General features: G+C 34.4%; 2 protein-coding genes across 2 annotated transcripts; one reads left to right on the plus strand and one right to left on the minus strand.

Annotated features, from left to right (window-relative positions):
* Positions 1-2,766: 2,766 nt before the first annotated feature.
* Positions 2,767-9,635, plus strand: LOC112468589 (vitellogenin-1-like). The gene is made up of 7 exons (XM_025037826.1): positions 2,767-2,890; positions 3,622-4,331; positions 4,539-5,429; positions 5,595-6,639; positions 6,896-8,437; positions 8,744-9,153; positions 9,274-9,635. Exons 1-7 carry the CDS (start codon positions 2,782-2,784, stop codon positions 9,556-9,558), a joined length of 4,992 nt encoding a protein of 1,663 aa, XP_024893594.1. The 5' UTR covers positions 2,767-2,781; the 3' UTR covers positions 9,559-9,635.
* Positions 9,636-10,743: 1,108 nt separating this feature from the next.
* Positions 10,744-14,417, minus strand: LOC112468588. Its single transcript, XM_025037825.1, has 5 exons — positions 14,174-14,417; positions 13,593-13,806; positions 13,111-13,272; positions 10,899-11,188; positions 10,744-10,834 (listed from the first exon to the last, which is right to left on the minus strand). The coding sequence occupies exons 1-5, from the start codon at positions 14,362-14,364 to the stop codon at positions 10,744-10,746; spliced, it is 948 nt and encodes a 315-aa protein (XP_024893593.1). The 5' UTR covers positions 14,365-14,417.
* Positions 14,418-21,667: the final 7,250 nt, after the last annotated feature.

Consider the following 21,667-nt stretch of genomic DNA (forward strand, 5'->3'; position numbering starts at 1 on the left):
TTCACTACCAGGCCTGTGCCAACATGCCGCGAGGGTACCGTGCCCGTAGAAAGAAAATCAAAGAAATATCCTCTTTATTGCCAGATGAGAAACGAAGAATCTACATCGCTAAAACGAAGAGTCGAGAATGGCGCTAATCCAGATTTGTCCCGAAAGCCTGCCACCAAGTCGCACGTTTTCCAAGTTCCGCACGGCGCTTGCAGCGCTGCGTAATCTGGCAATACCGAAGTGATATACCGATCATGCATATATACTTAATTGAAACGACTTCTTCTTTTTTTTATTTCGTCTTTTTTTAAAAGGCTGCAAATATGTGCTTTTAGTAATTTTAGTAGTGCAAGCAAGAATAAAGTTGAATATTTTCAACATAATTATTAGTTGTATTCTTTTTGGCATTTAATTAAGATCGTTATTAACTTTCATACCAGTAATTTATCAAAACAACCGTTAAACCTTTATTTCAATCTCTCCTAGATGTACATATAGTCAAAAACTATTCGTAAAACTAAGATTAAGCTGAAGTAAAGGCAAACGAGTTTTGATTATCACGTCTTTCTTGTTATCTCAACTAATTATCTCGACTATCAAGATGCTTCGCATTCCGTTTCTACGGTCGTGAAGATTCCCGAATGTTCTAGAAAACCTAAAGCATAAAACCTTGTAATCCCGCAGCTTCACGACCAGTCGCTAATGGTAGTATCACGGTCTCGTATCGCAGCGTTCACAGTTATAAAGTGCTTACTTTGCTCGCTTTCTATCTCGGAGTTGCTTTGCGCAGCGTGCGGCCTCCGCGAGTTTGCAGTGCATTTGCGTGTAACGTATCTTAAAAAACTGTGCATATGCATATAATATAAATATTCATATATTTTATATTGACCGCGTAATAAAAACTACAATTTATCGCGAAATTCATTGTCGTCTCTGCATCCGTTTTCTACTTTTCTCGCCGTATTTGCGCCATAAACACGATCATCACACAGCTCTCAATTGAATTGATTGGAAAAGTAGAAGTTCTATATGGGCTATTCGAGATATAGCTATAAATATATGAGTTAAGTAGGTTGGTTGCTCAAATTAATATAATAAAAATTAATTCAAATTTATGGAGGATATTCGTCTATGAGAATCTGTTGTTTATGCCAAAGTTGAAGACAACTGTCTGCATGGTTGTCGAGTAATTAATTATCGTCGCGTCGCGTAAATGAGTCACGGTCAGTACTTGGTGCAAGACACTACCGTGTCTCTTGATTGAAGTTATAATGCTCTTATCTCTCTCTTGTACACGGGCGACATAGCAAAAAGTTACGACACCTGTAATGTAACTCTCGAAAGCATATTAAAAATGATAAGAATTTAATGAAAATATTTTTACGAAAACTGAAATGATTTGTCTACATTATCAAGAAATTATAAAAATAAAATAGCATATTGCCACATTTCAATGTGGATAATAACGTATTTGAGTTTTAATTGTGCAAACAGCGATTACACAAACAACGACAAAAACCTTAAGAAACAGCTAATCAAATGTTTTCCACATATTTATTTGTTAAAACTTGTTTATTTTACGCGACGAAAATCTATAGGCTTTCCCCTGCCGTGCCACCTGCCCCGCACGTAACGGCAACCAACCTCCTTATCAAAAGAAAAATAGACGTTAATGAATAAATGTATTAGTTTGCATTTAGTTTTTTCTTCCATGTTGTAATAGCAAATTTTTTGAAGAAACGAGTGACAATTTAAAAATTACAGTTACAAGTCCATTTTATCGATAGTTTTATATAATTCCGTTGCATATGTAAACACCTACTAAAATATTTATATTTATATTAACAAAATTTCGTTGCTTATAAAAATAATGGATAATTTTCTATTATTCTTTCCCTTTGAAAAGCTGACAGCTTATAGAGAGACCTGAGAGACAAAATCTTGTCCTATTTTTATAATTGACCTTGTTTTATTAAAAAAGTCAAAAATATGGCTAGTAAACAATGTAAAACTATTCAGTAATTAATTCACAAAGTAAAATAGTAATAATCATTATGCAAATATTCTCTTGAAATATAATAGACTATAGAGACATTCACATATTAAAAGATTATCAGTGACCTATTATGAACCTATGCAGTATCTTGTTATTTATTGACTAAATAACGGGAATTTGATATATGTTAGGGAAACACGTCTGCAAAAGATTACAAATGTTATGATCTGAAAATTCTAAGAAATTTATATAAAAAATCGATAAAACATATAAACATCAACCGCTTAAATTTTAAGCATACTTAGCATAATTTGTAATATAAATTAATTTCTTTCTAATTTTTACCACAAAAATGTCGTGTAAAGAATTATATGAATTTTAGGACTTTCCAATATTGTGAACAGCATCTCTTGATTAATTTTTGATTATATCTCGATATCGAGCCATTATTATCATAATAAATTTTAATTAGTTCTAATAGGGATTGTAAAGTAAATTATTAATAAATACGGATACCTATTGTTGGATAATTGGTAAACTGAATCATATATGTTTTTAGGCGAAGTCATTGCTCTGCTGGGAAATATAAAGTGTGTCACGATCTCGTCTTCAATTTTCCAAGTATACATTATGGCGAATTACTCTCAATCACACTCGATTACACTACGGATGCTCCAAGTGCAATTTTAGTGTGTACAAGGTTAAAATAATTTATCACGTGTCACGGAACAATACAGTTTTAAGTTCAAGTTGGAATCTAAATCAATGTAACATCGCGTCGCGCAGGTCAAGCTGACATGACACACGAAGCGTATATAAATCCGATTAAGAAGCGGGAGCTCCCATTTTGCATCTGGCACTATCCACGTAATATCATGTGGTTGTATCTGACATTTCTCCTAATCAGTAAGTAAACGTCAATATCATAAATAATGTTAATTTCTAAAAAAATGGTACGATAACGTCATTTCTCTCGTCTTTTGTGTAATGCGTGTCTAAAAGAATTTTGTGTTTAATGCGTGTCTAAAAGAATTTTTATTATTGCGTGGTAAAGTGATTATATATTGTGAAATTTGAAACTTCTATGTATTATTTTTCTTTTTAATTACTATAATTTATTCAAACTTATGGAAGTTCATCCTCTTTTAATATAGTACTACAAATTTCTTATTCATAAAATTAATAATATAATTATATTATTAATAATATAACTTTATTAATGTGTATAAAATTTAATAACCTACAGATATGATTAAAATATATGTGTGAAAATAGAGAAATAAGAATTTTTATAAAAATATTATTGTAAATGAAGAAGTTGAGCAAGAAATATTTCATAGAAATAATTTGTTGATAATATAAAACTACAACAAAAATTTTAAAAGAAACAATAAGTATTGTATACAAATTGTAAACGTACAAAAAAGTATTAATCTAAACGTGCTAATTATTACAAGAAACAGATTAGTAGATACACAGTGTGCAAGGGATTTTAAGCTTATATACATATGCAAATAAAATAAACAATATAATAAAATTTTGTATTCATTTTTCATTATTTATTTCTTTACATAAACTACATATATTTTATTTACTAAAATATGCTTATAAAAAATGACGGCTTTTTCTCTCGGTAGTTGGATCAGCCGTAGCCGATCATCAACATGCTTGGGAAACTGGAAACGAATATCACTTTCTTATACAAAGCCATACATTGACGGTCTTAGACAAGCTAGCTAATCAGTTCTCTGGGGTTTATATAAAGGGTGGTCTCACGATTCAGGTGAAATCGTCAGACACACTGCAAGCTGTGGTTTCCCACACGCAGTATGCGCCCGTGCACAAAGAAATTCCGGAAGGTTGGAATGACGCTGAGGTCAACAACCTTAAACTTCAGAAGCTTTCCATGTCGGAAAAGCCCTTCGAGATCAAGCTCAAGAACGGAGTGATCCAAGATGTATTGGTCGATCAAGATGTCCCTACTTGGGAGGTGAATTTGCTGAAGAGTATCGTGAGTCAGCTGCAGATTGACATTCGGGGCGAGAATGCGATAGGGGGCAGGGGCACTCAAGAGCCCGATGATAACCAGCCCTTCGGTACATTTAAAGTCATGGAGGACTCTGTCGGCGGCAAGTGCGAGGTTCTTTACGATATTATGCCACTGTCTTTAAATGCTCTCTTCAAGACGCCAGAATTAGTACCTTTTCCAAATCTCCGCAACGGTGAGATTCTTATCGATATTACGAAGACGAAAAATTACACTAGATGCGAGCAGCGAATGGCTTATCGTTCTGGTATCGTCGGTAAAGTGAACTGGGGACCGGAATCTAACGATGGACTTCTTTCAGTGAGTTGGATTTTGACTGATAACTGTCATAACACTTGAGCTGATAAAATCTTGTATGATTGAGAATTATATGAAGAAAGAAATTTGGCGAAATTCTTTCGAATGTTGTTATTTCTATACATACGCTCTTCTATACATAATTAAAATAAAAACGCACACATAGCTAAAAGAGTGAAACTTATTTTTGCGATCGTATATTTGTTACAGAGATTATCTACGAGTCGCATTATCATCTCGGGCAACCTGACACGTTTTACTATTCAATCGTCCGTGACGACAAACAATATATTCGTCAGCTCTAAAATTCAGGATACGTACTCCGGCGCTGTCTTCGTTACAGTAAACTTAACTTTGGACAGAATGAGCGAGATTTCCAACCTCATGCCCGTGTCCAACAATCTCGTATCAACCGGAAACTTAGTGTACACTTACAACGATCCGTTCTCTAGCCAGCACATACCGAGTGTCAGTCGAGGTCCCTTAGCGGCTCGGTCGTCCGAGAACCGCGGTTCTGACAGTTCTAGTGAGGAAAGTCACATCAACGATGACATCAACGGCAGTTCTTTAAGTAATTCAAGCTCCAACAATGAAGAGCGCGACTTGCAACCAAAATTAGCCGACGCTCCGAAGAGTCCAATATTGCCTTTTTTCTTCGGAGACAAAGACAAGAGCCTCGTGAAGGATGAAGAGAATTCTGCTGCGGCCCGCTTGATTATTTGGATAACCAGTAAAATGGAGAATTTCCCTGATGATATGTTGCGGAAGCCATTCACAGATATCTTAGAGCAATTCACAATTCTGGTCAGATTGATTCGTACCATGGATGTCGAGCAGATAACTGAATTAGAGAACGTATTGGCCGAGTTGCTCCGCGATTATAACACATCTTTTACTAAAGAATACCAGAAATTATACAACCAAACCGCATGGGATGTCTTTCGCAACGCCGTTACAGAGGCCGGAACTGGGCCTGCTCTCATCACCATCAAAAACTGGATAATAAACAAGAAACTCGGGAGCATGCAAGCGGCAGATATCATTTCGAGAATTCCCAAAGTCGCACTTACACCTACGGCTGAATATATCAATGCGTTTTTCGTAAGTATTTATTATATTAGTATTTAATATATGTATATGTATTAAAACAATATGTAAGAAATCAGAAGATCTTTAATCTTTCAAATCTATCATCGTTCAAATATTTTGTACCAGCAATTACGACTTACATGCAAAGATTAATTTCAATGTTCAACTTTTGTGTAGGAACTGATCACTGATGAACAAGTAAGAAAACAGAGATTTTTGAACACAACCGCACCTTTGTCATTTGCCGAATTGGTCCGTTACAGTCAAAACAACAAGTCATCTATCTACTATTCGGTGTACGGTGTCGGTCGTACGGTCTCCAAACATGACAATGCACTTCTGGAAACTTATATTCCATATATGGCCACTCAATTGAGAGAAGCCATCAATGAAAGCGACAGTCTTCGAATACAAACGTACATTATGGCGTTGGGTAATTTTGGTCATCCAAAAGTACTCTCCGTCTTTGAGCCGTATCTGGAGGGCACGTTGCCGGTATCCAAATTCCAACGTTTGATGATGGTCATCACGTTAAACAAATTAGGCGAAAACTTTCCGAGAGTCGCCAGATCCGTCGCCTACAAGATCTACGTGAATACGATGGAGGCATACGAGTTACGTTGTGCAGCTGTCTACGTCATAATGAAGACCAATCCACCTATGAGCATGTTGCAGCGAATAGCGGAATTCACTAATCAGGATGAAGATCATCACGTAAATTCTGCCGTCAAGACTAGCATAGAGATGCTTGCTGATTTGAAACAACCGGAGTTCCAATCTCTCGCTAACAAGGCGCGTATCGCTAGAAAGCTATTGAATCCTCGCATTTATGAAAATGACTCTCAAAGCATCTTTCAGAAAGTGATTCACGCTTATCTAAATGTTGATCAAACAAATATTCTCCAGACAATTGGTAGCGTGGACAACAATATTCCTAAAGGTGTATATTTTGATATACATCAATCTTTCGGTGGCTTCACTTTACCTCCCTCAAAACTAATGTATACAGTGTCACACATCAGAGAATTGCTATCAGATATGTGGTACCAGAATACCGGGTTAAAAAATACAGGAAAGAAATCGATTATTGAAGAGACTATTGAGAAGCTTGGTATTAAGCCCGATAATCCGGAACAGTTCGAAGGAAATGTTTTCATTGACAGTATACTCTCTTCAAGCTTCTATCCCCTCGACAATAATACGTTTAACGAAATGCTCGATAGTAAGTAATCTAAAATTTATTTCAATTCTTATGGAAAAATACTACAGAAAGATCTGAAAGACTACTGTAGTTGTGAAAAAAGTACTCGAAATTATAGTCAATATTACAATAATTGCTATATTTTTGCTATAGTTTTGTGTGCTTTTTTCGCAACTACAGTAGCTTCTTCCATAAAGGAAGGATTTCTTTCATTGCTTTCGACATTGCCAGCAATAACAATAAATAATAAATAATTATTACTATTGTTGTATTACAGCGTGGGGAAGGTATCTCGAATCGCTCAAGACAGCCTCACATTTTGAATCCAGAAACAAAAATTACCTCTACCAATACGACATGACGCTGGGATTCCCGACTGAAAGCGGCCTGCCGTTTATGTATACCTTAACGATACCGAAATTAGGGAGAATTAGCAGCGGAAAAGCTCTCACAGATAAAAATGCATCTTTAGTACTAACAGTGGCGGGCCATTTACTATCAAGCGAAAAGCTCCAGAGCAGAATTGGTTTCGTAACGCCTTTCGAGCATAGGCACTACATTGCCGGTATCGATATAAACACACAAATCTTCATACCAGCCGGTTTAAGTGTCAAAAAATCGGAAAAAGGAAATAAATATCAGATTGAAATGCATCCCCGCGAATATTATCGATACGGCACCGGGCATATGGCGATTCACCATAGCGTCGTTCCTTATACCGCAAGCCCCATCGTTCTGTCTCATATGCCTGTTCCCTCCAGCAATGACACGCGCCTGGTGAACACGAAGGAACCGCAAGAAATAGAATTCGCGCTAGGCAGTGCGATCTTCGCGGCAAGAAGTGATCAATTTGACACTGAAACCTCGAAGAAAATGGGAATTGAAGCCCTTGGCGACATTGCTAAGGTATTTAGGAATAGTGGCGCCCATTACAGAAAATTTGACTTAATCGTGTATCTCACGGCAGCGCATGTAAACATAACTCTCGATGGTTCAGAGACGTTTGACTTCGACAGTTCAGAGGCAACAATTCCTGCAACAGTTGACAAACAGCCGGAAAGCGAGGCGAGAAAAGCACAATTCCTAAAGGAAGTCAGCAAAGATGTCAAATCCGCCGTCAATTATGTTTACGACCTAAGTATTCTTACTGAGGATAATCAACACGTTCTCACTCTCGCTGGGGCAACCAGCCGCATAAATGACAAGCATCAGGTCCTTTTATATTGGAATATCCAATCGCCAAGCGACGGAGAAGTCTTTCTGGAGTTTTGCACCATTGGATACCAGCAGTCATCACGCAGCGTACCTCTAAACTTTAACAAGGCGACCGAACAGATGCCGATGTCTGAATTTAAAGCTGAGATGCGAGATAACGAAAAGACGATCAGACTCAAAGGAAATTGGACTCGTACAGACGATGCCAAGCGGATGGCAATGACATCCGAGATAGTCGAGAACTGTCAGCAAGAAATTAAAAAAGGCAACATTTGGACGCCAACTTGTAAGCGAGCCAGCGATTTAGTCAATCGGAAAGATCATTTTATGATGACAATAGACACGGACTCGGAGCAAATCTATACGCTTGCTAACAAAATCATCCTTTTCATCAAGATGTTTGTTTCCAAAGGAAATATGGAGATGCCATTCTGGGGAAGTGCTAACGAGAACACTATCGATATGGAGATAAAAATGCAGCCCGATAACAATGATGCGAAAATTTCCTTGCGCACTTCGAAAATGGACGTTGAGTTCTCTTTGAAAGACATTTCCAACAGAGAATTCAATATCTCAAACATTCTCGACGAAGACACAGACGGATGTAAGTTATAGAGTTTTGTAAAAAATAATATTTGATAGTAAACATCGTAAGTAAAAATTTACCGCTCTGACGTCATATCGGGTGTTATGAAAACAAGATAACATTCGAATCATTATAGCGACAACTGATGATTTTATTTTATAATCACGATCATATTCGACCTTTTAAGATTTTCTTAACTCATCATTGTTGAGAATAATATACAAAATGTCTTGTGAAATATTACATAAATTATTTATATAATATATATATACATAACATTAGAATTGACTATAGCATTAAAATAACATGAGGCTTTTTTTGCAGCTATGTGCGTTCTGGACAAAACTCAAGTTGTTACTTTTGACGAAAAGGTCTATCCCTTGAAATTGGGGAATTGTTGGCACGTGATGACGACCACTTATCCAAAAGGGAGTCCTTTTAATACCGAAAAACTTATGGATATTCCGATATATTTGAGGGTGATGATTCTGGCACGAGAAATGGATGATGGCAGCAAACAGATCCGGATAATATTAGATGAACGAGAAATTTATCTGAAGAAATCGGGTGATGATCTCGAAGCTACGGTTAACGGTCGGGTAGTTGACATCTCGGGTGATAAAACCCACCAAGAAAACACCTTCGAAATCTATCGACTGGACGGAATGATCGCAATTTTCTCGAGCGAACATGAGATCTACGCTGTGTATGACGGCGAACGTATCCTACTGCATGTAAGTAAGAAAATAAAGCAAGTTGTGTATACCATAAAATAGACTGCACTTAGTATAATTATGACTGCACTTGGTATAAATTAAAATTAAATATAATGAAATGTATATATCTGTTGTTAGTCGTCCTTCAAATATCTCAATTCCGTACGCGGTCTTTGCGGCAACTACGACTTGCGTTCCGACAACGATTTCATCGTTCCTAAAAATTGCATTGTGACGAAGCCCGAAGAATTCGCCGCCACATATGCCCTAACTGAGGAGAATTGTCAAGGACCCGCTTTGCAGAATAAACAAAAAGCCGAACAATCCACGTGCATTTCGAGGTTGCCTCGCCCGAGCGATGTCATTAGTGATAGAGAAGCGGGAAGGTCTCCGAACAAGAACAGAAGATGGAGCTATCATTAAGATAACTACTAATATGTTTGTGAAAAGCAATAATCGTATTGTTTCATTATCAGAGCCTGCAAGAGTTGTAAACCTACGCGCGGAATAAAAGTGAAAAGTACCCGTTTTATTACGCATATAATAAAGAAGGTTTTCCTCCAATTTAAGCGCAGAAACAAGCAAAAATTGGACCGAAGAAACTATCTTCAAGTCGGAAACTTTCAATGTTGTTATATTCTTTATTTTATATTTATCTAAATTTTTATAAATATGTACGTGCTATTTTGCTATTTATAATTATATGTGATTAATAATAAACTTATGTGTTTTCAAAATGTTATTTTAATAATTTTGTTTCTTTTCTCAAATACGACATATAATCAAGTAGATTAGAAATTAAAAAATAAGAGATTACATCTCCTATTTCTAAATTTATATATTTAAATTTAGATTAAAAACGAAATTAGATTTTGCGCAATGAATATTTTTGTTTAAACTTATGTTAGACTTTTCCTGCTTGTCTGAATATAAATTTTTAAAAGATAAGATTATGGATTGGACAAATTAAGCGAAACTGATTCAATTGGCAGTCCATTTTGTTAATAGCTTCGTATAATTTGTTCGGTTGCATATATGTTAGATTTTGATGAAAGCACTTTCCGGAATTTTTATTTTTTTGCTGATGGCCTAAACGTTTATTTTTTATCATAATTCTACTGTTTTCTTTGAAATGCTGATCTACAGAAAAAAAGACAATATTTTAATTAAAATTGTGAAACCGTGTGCTTTGTATAAAATATGAGATTAATTTATAATAAAAGTTACGTAATTGTACTTTTGAAATTGGACACGTTCTCGGCAAGTAAACTCTTTTCAAACTCGCGAATCTCTTTCTCGCATCTTTCAAAATAAGTGCCGTGAAAAATTAAAGAAGGTTTACGAACGAATTGACAGTCTCTGCAAACAGATCTTGCTTTTGAGATATATTGATCGTATTCGAGACACTTTAACATTTCCTCAATGTACACGAAGCGAGTTTTGTCAATTCTCGTAATGACACCTGGACGGCACTTCGTTCTCAACAGATGATGCAGCTTTAGGAACATAATGTGTAAGCAATGTTTAGATATTAATGTTACATATATCGTAAAGTGTATATGTGCAAATTGCAAAGATCTAATCTCTAATATTAGCACTTAAATCTTATTATTTTACCTTGAACAAGATAAATAAAATCCAAAGCATTGCTTCTTGTTCAGTCACGCTTTCTGCGTGCTCAAGCTCTCCTTGTCTAAATCTACAATAAGACAGTGCATCGCTAATATTGTCGAGCCTAACAGAACATATGTGCGAGAACATACTTTTTCATATTCTCTAAAGTCTCGTTGTTCTTCGTGTAAACGTTCCTCAACCATTGTTGCAATTGCAAAAAGTTTATCTGTGTTTTTCTGGACCAATAGCCTCTCCAAACGGCCTGGATCCTCGTTGCCATGTTATTGTAATGATGTTGCCACATCTGGCGAACACGTTCGGCTAAATACTGATTAATGAACATCCTGGCGTGATAACCGCGCCAATGACGTTGCAGAACCGTTGCGTTTTCGTGAAGTTTACGAACATGATTGCGGGTGATAATACCGCGGAACCAAGCCTGGACGTTAAAAGTTTTTAAAAATGTACATCTACTAATATATTATATATCTTGTGTTAATACAGCCGGATTATGACTAACCTGAATCTTACGAGCAGCGATAAAATGCACAAGTCTTGATGATTCGGCTAAATCGTGTTTAATTTTAATCGCATTCCGCAGTTCAACAGGATTAACCGTAAATTTTAACAGCGACGCCATTTTTCTAATATATCTATTTACATAGAAATCACTATTTAATAAATATTAGAATATACGAAATTAAATCAGAGATTATAATTTTGTATTTCTATAGATTCTACTTAAAAAAAAAAGATATAAGGTCGATACTCGCATCTAATTGTGGCTCTTTTTCCGTAATGCTAATTGATCATCTTGAAGCATATCATACTTCATATTGTGAACGAATATCGTGAATTTCGACGGTTCACTTAGGTTGATTAATAACACGTAAGTTTTTATACAATATAAGTGTTAAGTAACAGGCAAAAGAGAAGTAATTTTATCAATTTTCGGGGCACAAGTTCTCGTTAGAAAGCAGAATTAGTTTGTAGCTAGGAGAATTTGATAATTAGGTAAGAGAAAGATATTGCATTTATTTACAAGATCTGTTATACAAATTTTTATATAAAAATACGAATTTAATAGAAATTGTACAATTTTTTAAATATAAACTCTTTTCAAGAATATGGTCAAAATTTTTACATGTATTTTTATACATATGTATATGTTATGTATGTATGGTGGAACATATTATTTATGGTTCGTGAAGTTAAGTGCAATGTTCAGTTATATGCAATGGGTAATGATATATTGTCAAACTTGCACATACAAATGTGTTGCATACATTAAACTATAAGTATTATGTGCCGCGAGAAATCTGTAATAGAGAAGTAGTTCTTATTCTGAATCTAAATGCGCGTTTCTGAACTTATTTTAAAAAAAGTATTGCAACTACTCTGACCACGAAGTATGTACAATTATTCTTGTTTAAATATTAATAGTACAGCATTAATTGATGAAGTAGTTGAATATTATATTGGTTCTATGAATACATATCTTGTATTCATTGAGCTACGAACAGTAGGCGAGGAAAGCCACATAATATTCTCCTTCTCTCATGTTGTATTGTCATTGTTTGCCAAGTCGAATGAATGATGTCGAATCAATTACGCTCGCTTTATCGTACGTATAATGATGTTTTGATCTTTATTTTCTAATGTAACTGATTTTTAAATTGTTGTCGTCACCTGGATGTAATTTAAAGTTTTCTAGTTTCCTAGTTAGTTCGAGTAGTCATTAATGTACCATGTGTATAAGGATTACAATAAAATTCAAACCAATATATCAAAGCTATAAATAATACGACCAACACGAACATACAGGCTGACGTTACGATTGCTATCTTCAGGCTACTGTTTCTCTTTTGTTGAGTCCTTGACACTACGTGGAAGTCCCGCGACTGTAATAAGAATATTCATAAATGTTATGTATTGCAACGGTAACGCGATAAGCGATTGCTATAGGTTTGTCGAGGTCAGGGAGTTGCGCGACCCTGCGTTTAAGATTAATTCATTTCTTCGCTGTAGCATTTATAATTAGCTGCATGCCAGAAACTACGTTACACGGTTACGATTATTCGGTGCAGAGACGTTCCCCATTATGGAGGTCATAAACATATAAAAGGGTGTATTAACTGAATATATATCAGCGATTTCAATACAAAATTTCTATGAATTATTAATACGAATCGGCAACTTTTAATTAACTCGAGTATTAATGGGAAACATTGCGCCGCGATTGTTACAATTTATGTTTTTGATTGATGTTTCATATTACATGTTTACGAGCCCTCCCGTCAAAAGCCTATATAGAGAAAAGAGATGAGAAAGGCAAAGAAAAATATATCGAGATTTTCTTACCGAAATTTCGAGGTTCTGCGTCTTTCGGATGAGTTCGTCTAACCTTTCGCCCCTATCAATCAACTTTTGGACTCCATTCATCAATATTCGACGTACCTCAACCAATTCTTCCTCTAGTTTTGAGGTCAGATTCTTACAACCATTACCCTGATTATACTCTTCCTAAAATAATGTCAATTCCGTTTTTCATGTATGTCGATATTGTTATCTATTTTTCTATATACGTTTCATCTATATACATTTATGCGCAATAGTACCATTTATTTTAGAGAGAAGCTATTATAGAATCTGAAATTACGAATATATATTTTGTGCTCCAGTTTAACTATTCCCTATTATTAAGACTAGCCAAAAAGTTCAGCACACTTTAAATAGCTCATAAATTGCTTTCTTTTAATTTATTTTTATTTAAAATTTTAATTTAAAAATTTTTGTAAACTTTATGCTAACTTCTCTTGCTATAAAATTGTTTTATCACTTACAATCATTTTTTTTAACGGTTTTGAGAGATCATCTTCTACAAGATTGATCAGATTTTTCGATAGATCCGCCAGTGGTAATTCTTTATACACGCTCCTCACTCTCTGCAGAAATATTTGACAGCACGATTCTACCCATATCGCTGATGAAGGGCAATCCACTTTCGATGTCAAACAGACATAGTAAAGATCCCCAATCAATATGTGTACTGTGTACCTATAGAAGAATTGGATTTTATACCCGTTGCACCGCGGATAAGAGAGTGACAGTAATGAGGCACGTTAATCTTATCGTGGGTTAATTAATCCTGCGACCTATCACACTTGTCAACGATTTCAGCAAATAGTTTATTAATATAACAGGAAAAACTGCTGTATAATCGCTACATGATATATCTCATAATTTAATGCGCTTCTCTAATTGTAAGTGTGAAAAACAAATTTGTCACGCGAAATCTGCTGCTTTCCCGCTTGAAATGTATAAATCTAGTTATACTGTTTCTTTTTTACGTGCCACTCAAATTTAAATTAGTATATTATTTTTCGCATATAATTATTATACGCATGAGTCTAAAAGATCTTACCTACTCTTATCGACGCTAATTTTGTCATCCTCGGTTCTCACGCTATCAATGGTACCGAGGGCAATAGTACGATAGATCGGATTTGGATCCACGGAATAATCCGCGATGATTTTACAATCGGATTTCTCCCGCAAGGCCACCATAGCGTAGTGCACGGTCCCGTTCATTTCAGCCGAAAATGAAGAAGGCATCGAGGCCGGATGATGGGCGACAACTGTGTTGTCTGTCAGACTGTGTATCGTTCACAGATGCCAGAGGCGGCAAACACCGACGTTGCCGGTTGTTTATGCCAATTCCGATAGCCCAGTAACGAAAGAAGTTTCGATAAAGCTGATAACCAACGCGTACGTGTCATGTATTTCGTGCTACGCGAACATTGGAGCGCCAGCAAATGCTGTCGCAAGATGCGAGCTGCATTCGCCGATCGACTGATTTCTCATCATTTATCGATTTTCCGAATGTTTGTCGATTTATTAAAATTTAACAGGTGATAACGAAATCACGTTCCCGTCGGGGTTAAATATCAAAGGCTGGATGAAAAAGATAATATTTATTTTAAAAGTAATTCTCTCAAGAAATGTTTTTTATCCATTAAAAAAAAAATTTAGTTGTCTAAAAAATATTTATTAGATAGAGCATTATTATATATATATTTACATATATTCATTCCATGATCTTTAATTATTATTTCTTTGGTTCTAAATTGATGGTAACGCAAATTAACAATAAAACAATATTTTATATGTATATAAAATATTATATATATATATATAATCCTTAAAATATTCGAACACAGAACATGAATCCGATCGCAACCACTGACTCTCATTATTATCCATTGATTCTCTGTAAATTTATTCGAAATTAGGCGACATTAATTCTACTTTCTCACTATAGCGTTTATCTTTGTGTTCCTATCTCTGCTTCCGGATGTTTATCGACGGAACGCAAGGTTTTGAAATAGTAGCAATAAAGCATTACTATACAATTACTTTAATTGTTTCAATTTATTCTGGTAAACAGAAATATTATCACGGCAATTGCATTATCCATAGCACAATCTGTATTTTCTGATAAGAAAATCGTCTTATTTGAATCGTAATCGTTAATACTACAATTAAAAATAGATATCAATGAATTACCGATAAGCTAATGAAGTTCAATAAAGCTTAAAATGTATGTCGATATTTACATTGAATTATTTGTCATTTGCAGCCGCATTGCGTGAATATAAAATGCATAATCGTACTTTCATAATCATGTTCGTATTTTTAAATATTTCACCGGCAGTGCGAAAGAAATAGGCTCCCAAAGAATATTAGCTTCAGGCTCTCGAAAACATGGATTCATCATGTACCTAATATACATTCTCAGGTACCGTGAAAGACGAAAAATGTATCGTATTTTCGGCATAACAGCAAGTCCTGTGGGTCTCAAAGCAATTCTCATAAGGAGTTCAACAAGACTTCAAAGAAATCTTGTTTACTTGCGAGGATTAAACTTTTCATTCGGTATTTTTCCAGATACCTGATATGAAAGAAAAAAACAACCGTTTCAGATCAGCTTCCGTAACTATTTCAAGCTTTATTCATTCGTATCAAAATAGATAAAAACAGTAGATCATATTGCGATAAACAACATTTTATCCCTTCGTGATTAATTTACTGATTCACAAAGAACAGTTTCATTTCCCGTACTGCCGAACATTAATTAATCTTTCTATCTCGTGAACATCAGTTTCCTTCAGTAATTGTTGCTACAAATTCTGAAATATATAGCTTCAGTACATTCGACCGTGCAACAAAACTAGCAATGTCGTTATTGTAAAAATCCGAAATTCATATCTACGTATTTTTTTTCAAATACTATTTCTTACCGGAATACGTGATTGAACAAATATCAGGCTGTAGTAATCGTTTCGCGCTTTCGTTATTTACAAATTCTCTCAGGCTGTTGCCGACAAAAGCGAGACAGCTCTAACGCTTGTGAACGACGCTGCAAGCCGCATGCGGAATTATCGCGCATAGTTCCCTTGAGACACGACAAAGGCTATTGATTGACGTCGAGCGAAGGGAAAATAAAATTCAGAACATTGTCAACCTGTTACCGAACGATTCACTGTCGACGTTCCAGCCGAGCTTACGATACATACCGTCAATCAAAACTCACGGTGCATATATCTACATTCAGATACTTATTCTCGTGTAAGTGGAAACATCGAAGGGGAGATGAAATCGGGGATTACGCGTTTAGTATCTGTTCATTAAAGTGAATTACAAAAGCTAGTGTTCGTATTGTTTGAAATCGGATGTAGACATCCATATTATATACTCTGCAAATTTATCGACGAACTAAAATCTTCCATTGTAAATAATTTTTGTGTCACGTCAGGTCCCAATTCTCCATCATAACAGAAAGAGAGATGAGGTAAGAGTATGCGATCACCAGCTCGCTATTGTTTATCAGCTTCTTTTGACTTTCTATATAAATTCTGCATAGATATTTTTCTGTGAACGTTTTTCTGTTAATTCGTGGTTTGAACAGAGTTCACATTTAGCTATATTTAATCGATCCCTGTCACAAATCACGTAACACATAAAATTTTTCCGACGTGATTCATTAAAATTGCCACGTTGGACTTTGTACTGGTGGACCGCTTCGAATAAACGAGACGTACCTATATGAAATATAGCTTTACGCTCGGTTCATCGAAACAGGGAAATGCTTTTTTTCGCATAAACCGGCTGTAACCAATTGCTTCCTACGTGCGAAAAGTCGATTAGGTTAGAAATTGCATTAGAATAGAAAATAACTTTTTCTACATAAAGTATTATAGACATGATTAAAATCTACTGTCGTTATCTATCAAGTTTATATCTAAACTTTTGATACATGCTTTGCTAAATATACTGCAATTTTTGTTCATATTACAGCTAAATTTTTGGAGTTCCACGGTGCAAATATATAATTTATATTTACAGTTGTATAAACAATATGATAATTATAAAACAGTATATTATATCGTTATTGAGATAGATATTTAAAGAAGAACATTTACTATTTTGCTAAAGATCGAAGCGCATAATATATGTTTTTGTTCGTAAGATTAAATACTTTTCAGATTATTCGTTAAAACGCATGAATTCTTAAACTTAATTTTAAATAAATATTACTTGATTACTGTAGACATTTTATAGCATATTAAGCTAATAAATTGTATTCTGATAAATATTGGATATGCTTAGTTTTGTAAAAAAAACAGCAGACTTTTTAAAAAAATAAGAGAATATATAATGTGGTCAAACTAGTATATATGCATATAATATGTAATTAGCATTTCTCTCTCTCTCTCTCTCTCTCTCTCTCTCTCTCTCTCTCTCTCTCTCGCTCGCTCGCTCTCGCTCTTCCTCAACAAACAAGAATGCGCGATAAATGTGTGCTCCATAAACGATTAGGTCATCATTCCATAAATAATGCAAAGAATTCTTGCATAAAAATTATATTAAGTCTGTATTACCTAAGAATTTATTATCAAGCCAAAAAATATAAAAACAAGAATATAAAAAGTTTATTTTATTCAGGCTAGCCATTAAAATAACAGCTATTTAGCTTCAGAAACTTCCCGATTATCATCTTATATTTACACTAGGAAACCAAATCAAAGTCCATCCATTCATTAGGTGATCAATCAATTAATCAATCAATTTACTTATATCTATCACAAAGAACAAGAATGATTGCTAAACGGTCAAAAGTCTGTAAGAAAAAATCTAGCAAAATAAGAGGATCTAACAGCGCGAGGGAGATTTCAGACGACGTCTAATCTTATGGAATCATTATCGATCTTTTACGCTATACAGAGTCTGTAACGTACAAGTAAATTTTTCGTTTGTGTTAAAACAGTATTAACATTTATACCGTAAAATACGGGCTCATACTTAATTCTATAGATTAAAATAATTTTTAATTTTTATCGAACGTAGAACGACATGTCATAAAACTGTCACATTTTTAGCTATATACTTTTTTCTTTCTACTGTAATGTACCCTTTCCAAAATAATAAGATTAAGCTTCGCTATATTATGATACAGTAATAAACCCGTCAAATTCCTGCTTATATACAGTACGTGGTGCCGAATTCGAAGAAATCCACATCGAGGATGTCAGGGAACAACGGGTTAAATCGCGTTGGAGTACGTAAATTAATTATGCGATGCAATCGCACTCAACACACATACACACTTGTATTAAAGAATTAATATTACATCATCGCTCTATGCTTTATTATTATGCATAATCAGCATAATGTATTTTTTCCCTCCAAATGTCATTTGACTAGCTGCCTATTTTGGAGATTAATGACAATGTTTACGCAAATATCTGTCGTTCCTTACGTATGTTTAGCTAATGCAGATAATGATATATAGCTAAAGTATTATAAAATATAAAATAATTTTACAAGATAAAATAATATACTACTAGATTTTGCAGGATATTCTATTATTTTTTCTGGCATAATTTTAATGTTACGATGGAGGAACAGGCTTTACTTTTTCAGAAATCTCGTAATGATCGTAGAAAAAAGCATCGATCATAGTCATTCATTAAAAATGTATTAAGTTCTAAAGCGCGGTTAAAAACGTAAATTTTGTTAAATTGAGAGAAAAAAATAGGGATTTTTTCTTAGATTAACATTGATTTACATGAATATTTCTTTTTTTAATTAAGTTATACTATTCTATTTTTCGCTGCTATCGTGGAATTTCCGTATTTCGCTTACGGACTTTCTATCAAGTATTGTCTGGTCTAACATCTGTTAAAGAAAAAGTAATTAAAGCTATCTGCGATTAACAATTCGTTCAATATTGACATTACATCTGTGCTTATAAAAATTGGATTGATAAAAGTCAGATTTGTCAAACAAAGATAAAAAAAAGATTTCAGCAAAATTGAAATAAAATTGCTGCCACGATTTCCGCTGTACTTTTTTTCATCCAAAAAGAAATTTTTCAGTCATTTTTTGAAGAATTTTGTTTTTTTATTTTAATCTTAACACGAATGATGGAAAAACGGCAAACGACGTTTCGCATCGATCTGACAGTACACGATATATGATGCAAACAACGAGCAACTGGTGCACAACTGTGCAAAATTCAAATAGCAAGCGATAACGGAAGACTATAGCTTTACCAGCTGTCGTTTATGCGGAATAACTACCAACCGTCCGGATAGAGCCATAATACTTTATGATCTTTAATCATTGGTCTGTTCTATCGACATGCATGTACGTGGTGCAAGGTCGAGCGCAAAGCTTTCTGGCATAAAAACCAAGTAAAAATGATGGATCAGACAAATGTCCGTTTACGTAATAGATCTCATTTCGCCAAAGAAGTAGATAACGTCTAGCAGAGAGCACTGCGAAGAGAGATCGGGATTCTTATCTCGCGATTTTGAAAAACTTGCGTTTTTGTTTTATCTAACGTTCGATATATGTATTTACCTATTTACACGAACCGACGAGTTTTTGTTATTTCTTATATATCGTTTTTAAATTTTCGATATTTCTCCCGGTTAAAATTGAACCCTCGCGCTATAAAGTCGACCGAACAAGTATTCCTTTTACGATCAAATTAATTTTGAAATTTGTCTAGCATTTTCTTTACTTTTTCTTAAACTCATATCGTAACTAGCATTCTTGAGCATATCGTTTTTAAGCAAATATTCCTTTCCTTTCTCTCGTTCCTTTCAGTATAAATTTAATATAAATCTTTAATTCAGACCGCGACACGATTTATAAGGGACCTGATTTGCTGGTTAATCGAGCGGGATACCTCAAAGTGATATGATCACTTGAAATTTGGGAAATGTAGAATTGAGGATTTTAACACGCACGCGATTGAGATTTAATTGAGGAGGGATTTTCTATAATCTCGCACATATGCGAGAAAATATAAAGAAAATAGCCTTATTTTGAGCAAAACAGGTGTGTCAAATTATTTTGTATATGTTATCTTATGTATTTTTAATTACCTTACGAACCTTCAATTCTGGTCACTACCCAGGTAGCAAAGTGACGACAAATGACGTCTTTAGACGTTATTCTGCTACCTGGGTATAGACCTTACCTTATAAGATGTAGTGTAGTTTCCGTAGTTTCTTCTGGCCAAGATTATTGAACTCACCTATTGCGTTGTTACTGGCCAAATCTATTTTGGCTGCATGTCAGCCAGAAAATGAGAAGGAGAGAGAAACTCCTTCAATGCCGGCTGATTAACAGCGCCGGCAGACGATTATAACGTTACGGTCGATTACGAATCGTTGCGATCGTTAATAAGCGCGCGGCAATCATATCGGAAAAAAATAAACAATCACGTTGGATCGTTAATAAAATCTTAATTAAGTGACTTAATTTTGCTTTTAATTTCACAACAATACGCGTAATTAATGTATTCGTCCAAAAATTATACAGCAGCAATGGAAAGTAAAATAGAATTATATCATCAAGAAATGAAAGAATTTTATGTTAATCCCGTTCTCTGATAAAAATCGTCGTGATTATATCTCACAATCAGTCGCAAATATCTGGATTTCAATAGTACAATGTAAAAACACGAGACAACAGAAATTTAAAAATTAATCGATGACTCGATCAATCAATTATTTATTAAATGAATGGACAATAATGCTTGGTATAAACCGAATCGCGAACCGAACCGCGAACCGAATCACAAATCGTTACTTAATCTCACTTTAAACATCAAGTGAGATATTCAGACTAAATGACGTGAGATCCAAAGGGACTAATAATTTCTCCACATAATTGATATATTACAATCAATATAATAAATTTATCAAGTTCTTACGCTGTAACATCTGTCTTTACAAATTCTTATATATAGATATACATATCTATATAAATATTTCGTTATTATTATATCGCAAAAAGTTATCAAATTTATATCTAATATGACATATCAGAAATACATATCTATATTATGTATTTTACCGATTATATTGTGTATTTTAATGCAATATAATTAATATAAAAACCATCAACTTTGAGATTATTCTACATAAAAAATGATTCTGTTCCGCAATAAAATATTCACTGGATCTCACGTTATTATTTTATTTTGCTTTGTTTATACAAAGCCAAGCTACATGAATAGACTATAAAAGATTAGGATAAAATCAGTGCATTATACATATGTATACAACAAAAATAAATACGATTAACACTTCTTAGTGTGATCTATATATGTATGTACAATAAGGTTCATGCGAAATATATGCAACGTGAATCAAAATATCTTTTTTATTTGTAATGCATGCACATTGAATTTATTAATACATTTTGCTTTTTTGCACCAATTTATGTAATATTTAATCCTGGAGAAATATTTGGAATAGGAAGAGAGAGAGAGAGGAGAGGAGAGAGAGAGAAAGAGAGAGAGAGAGAGAGAGAGAGAGAGAGAGAGAGAGAGAGAGAGAGA

The sequence above is a fragment of the Temnothorax curvispinosus genome, unplaced genomic scaffold (genome assembly GCF_003070985.1).
Source record: "Temnothorax curvispinosus isolate PA1 unplaced genomic scaffold, ASM307098v1 QBEX01018674.1, whole genome shotgun sequence".
In the NCBI taxonomy this organism is placed as follows: domain Eukaryota; kingdom Metazoa; phylum Arthropoda; class Insecta; order Hymenoptera; family Formicidae; genus Temnothorax; species Temnothorax curvispinosus.

Bases quoted from the DNA above. Each gene is read 5' to 3' on its own strand.
- LOC112468589 (XM_025037826.1), top strand. From the start codon at position 2,782: ATGACACACGAAGCGTATATAAATCCGATTAAGAAGCGGGAGCTCCCA. The intron at 6,640-6,895 runs GTAAGTAATCTA...GTTGTATTACAG, and splicing joins GTTTAACGAAATGCTCGATA to CGTGGGGAAGGTATCTCGAA. The intron at 9,154-9,273 runs GTAAGTAAGAAA...ATCTGTTGTTAG, and splicing joins GCGAACGTATCCTACTGCAT to TCGTCCTTCAAATATCTCAA.
- LOC112468588 (XM_025037825.1), bottom strand. From the start codon at position 14,364: ATGCCTTCTTCATTTTCGGCTGAAATGAACGGGACCGTGCACTACGCT. The intron at 13,273-13,592 runs GTAAGTGATAAA...ACATTATTTTAG, and splicing joins AACCGTTAAAAAAAATGATT to GAAGAGTATAATCAGGGTAA. The intron at 10,835-10,898 runs GTATGTTCTCGC...GTCTTATTGTAG, and splicing joins ACTTTAGAGAATATGAAAAA to ATTTAGACAAGGAGAGCTTG.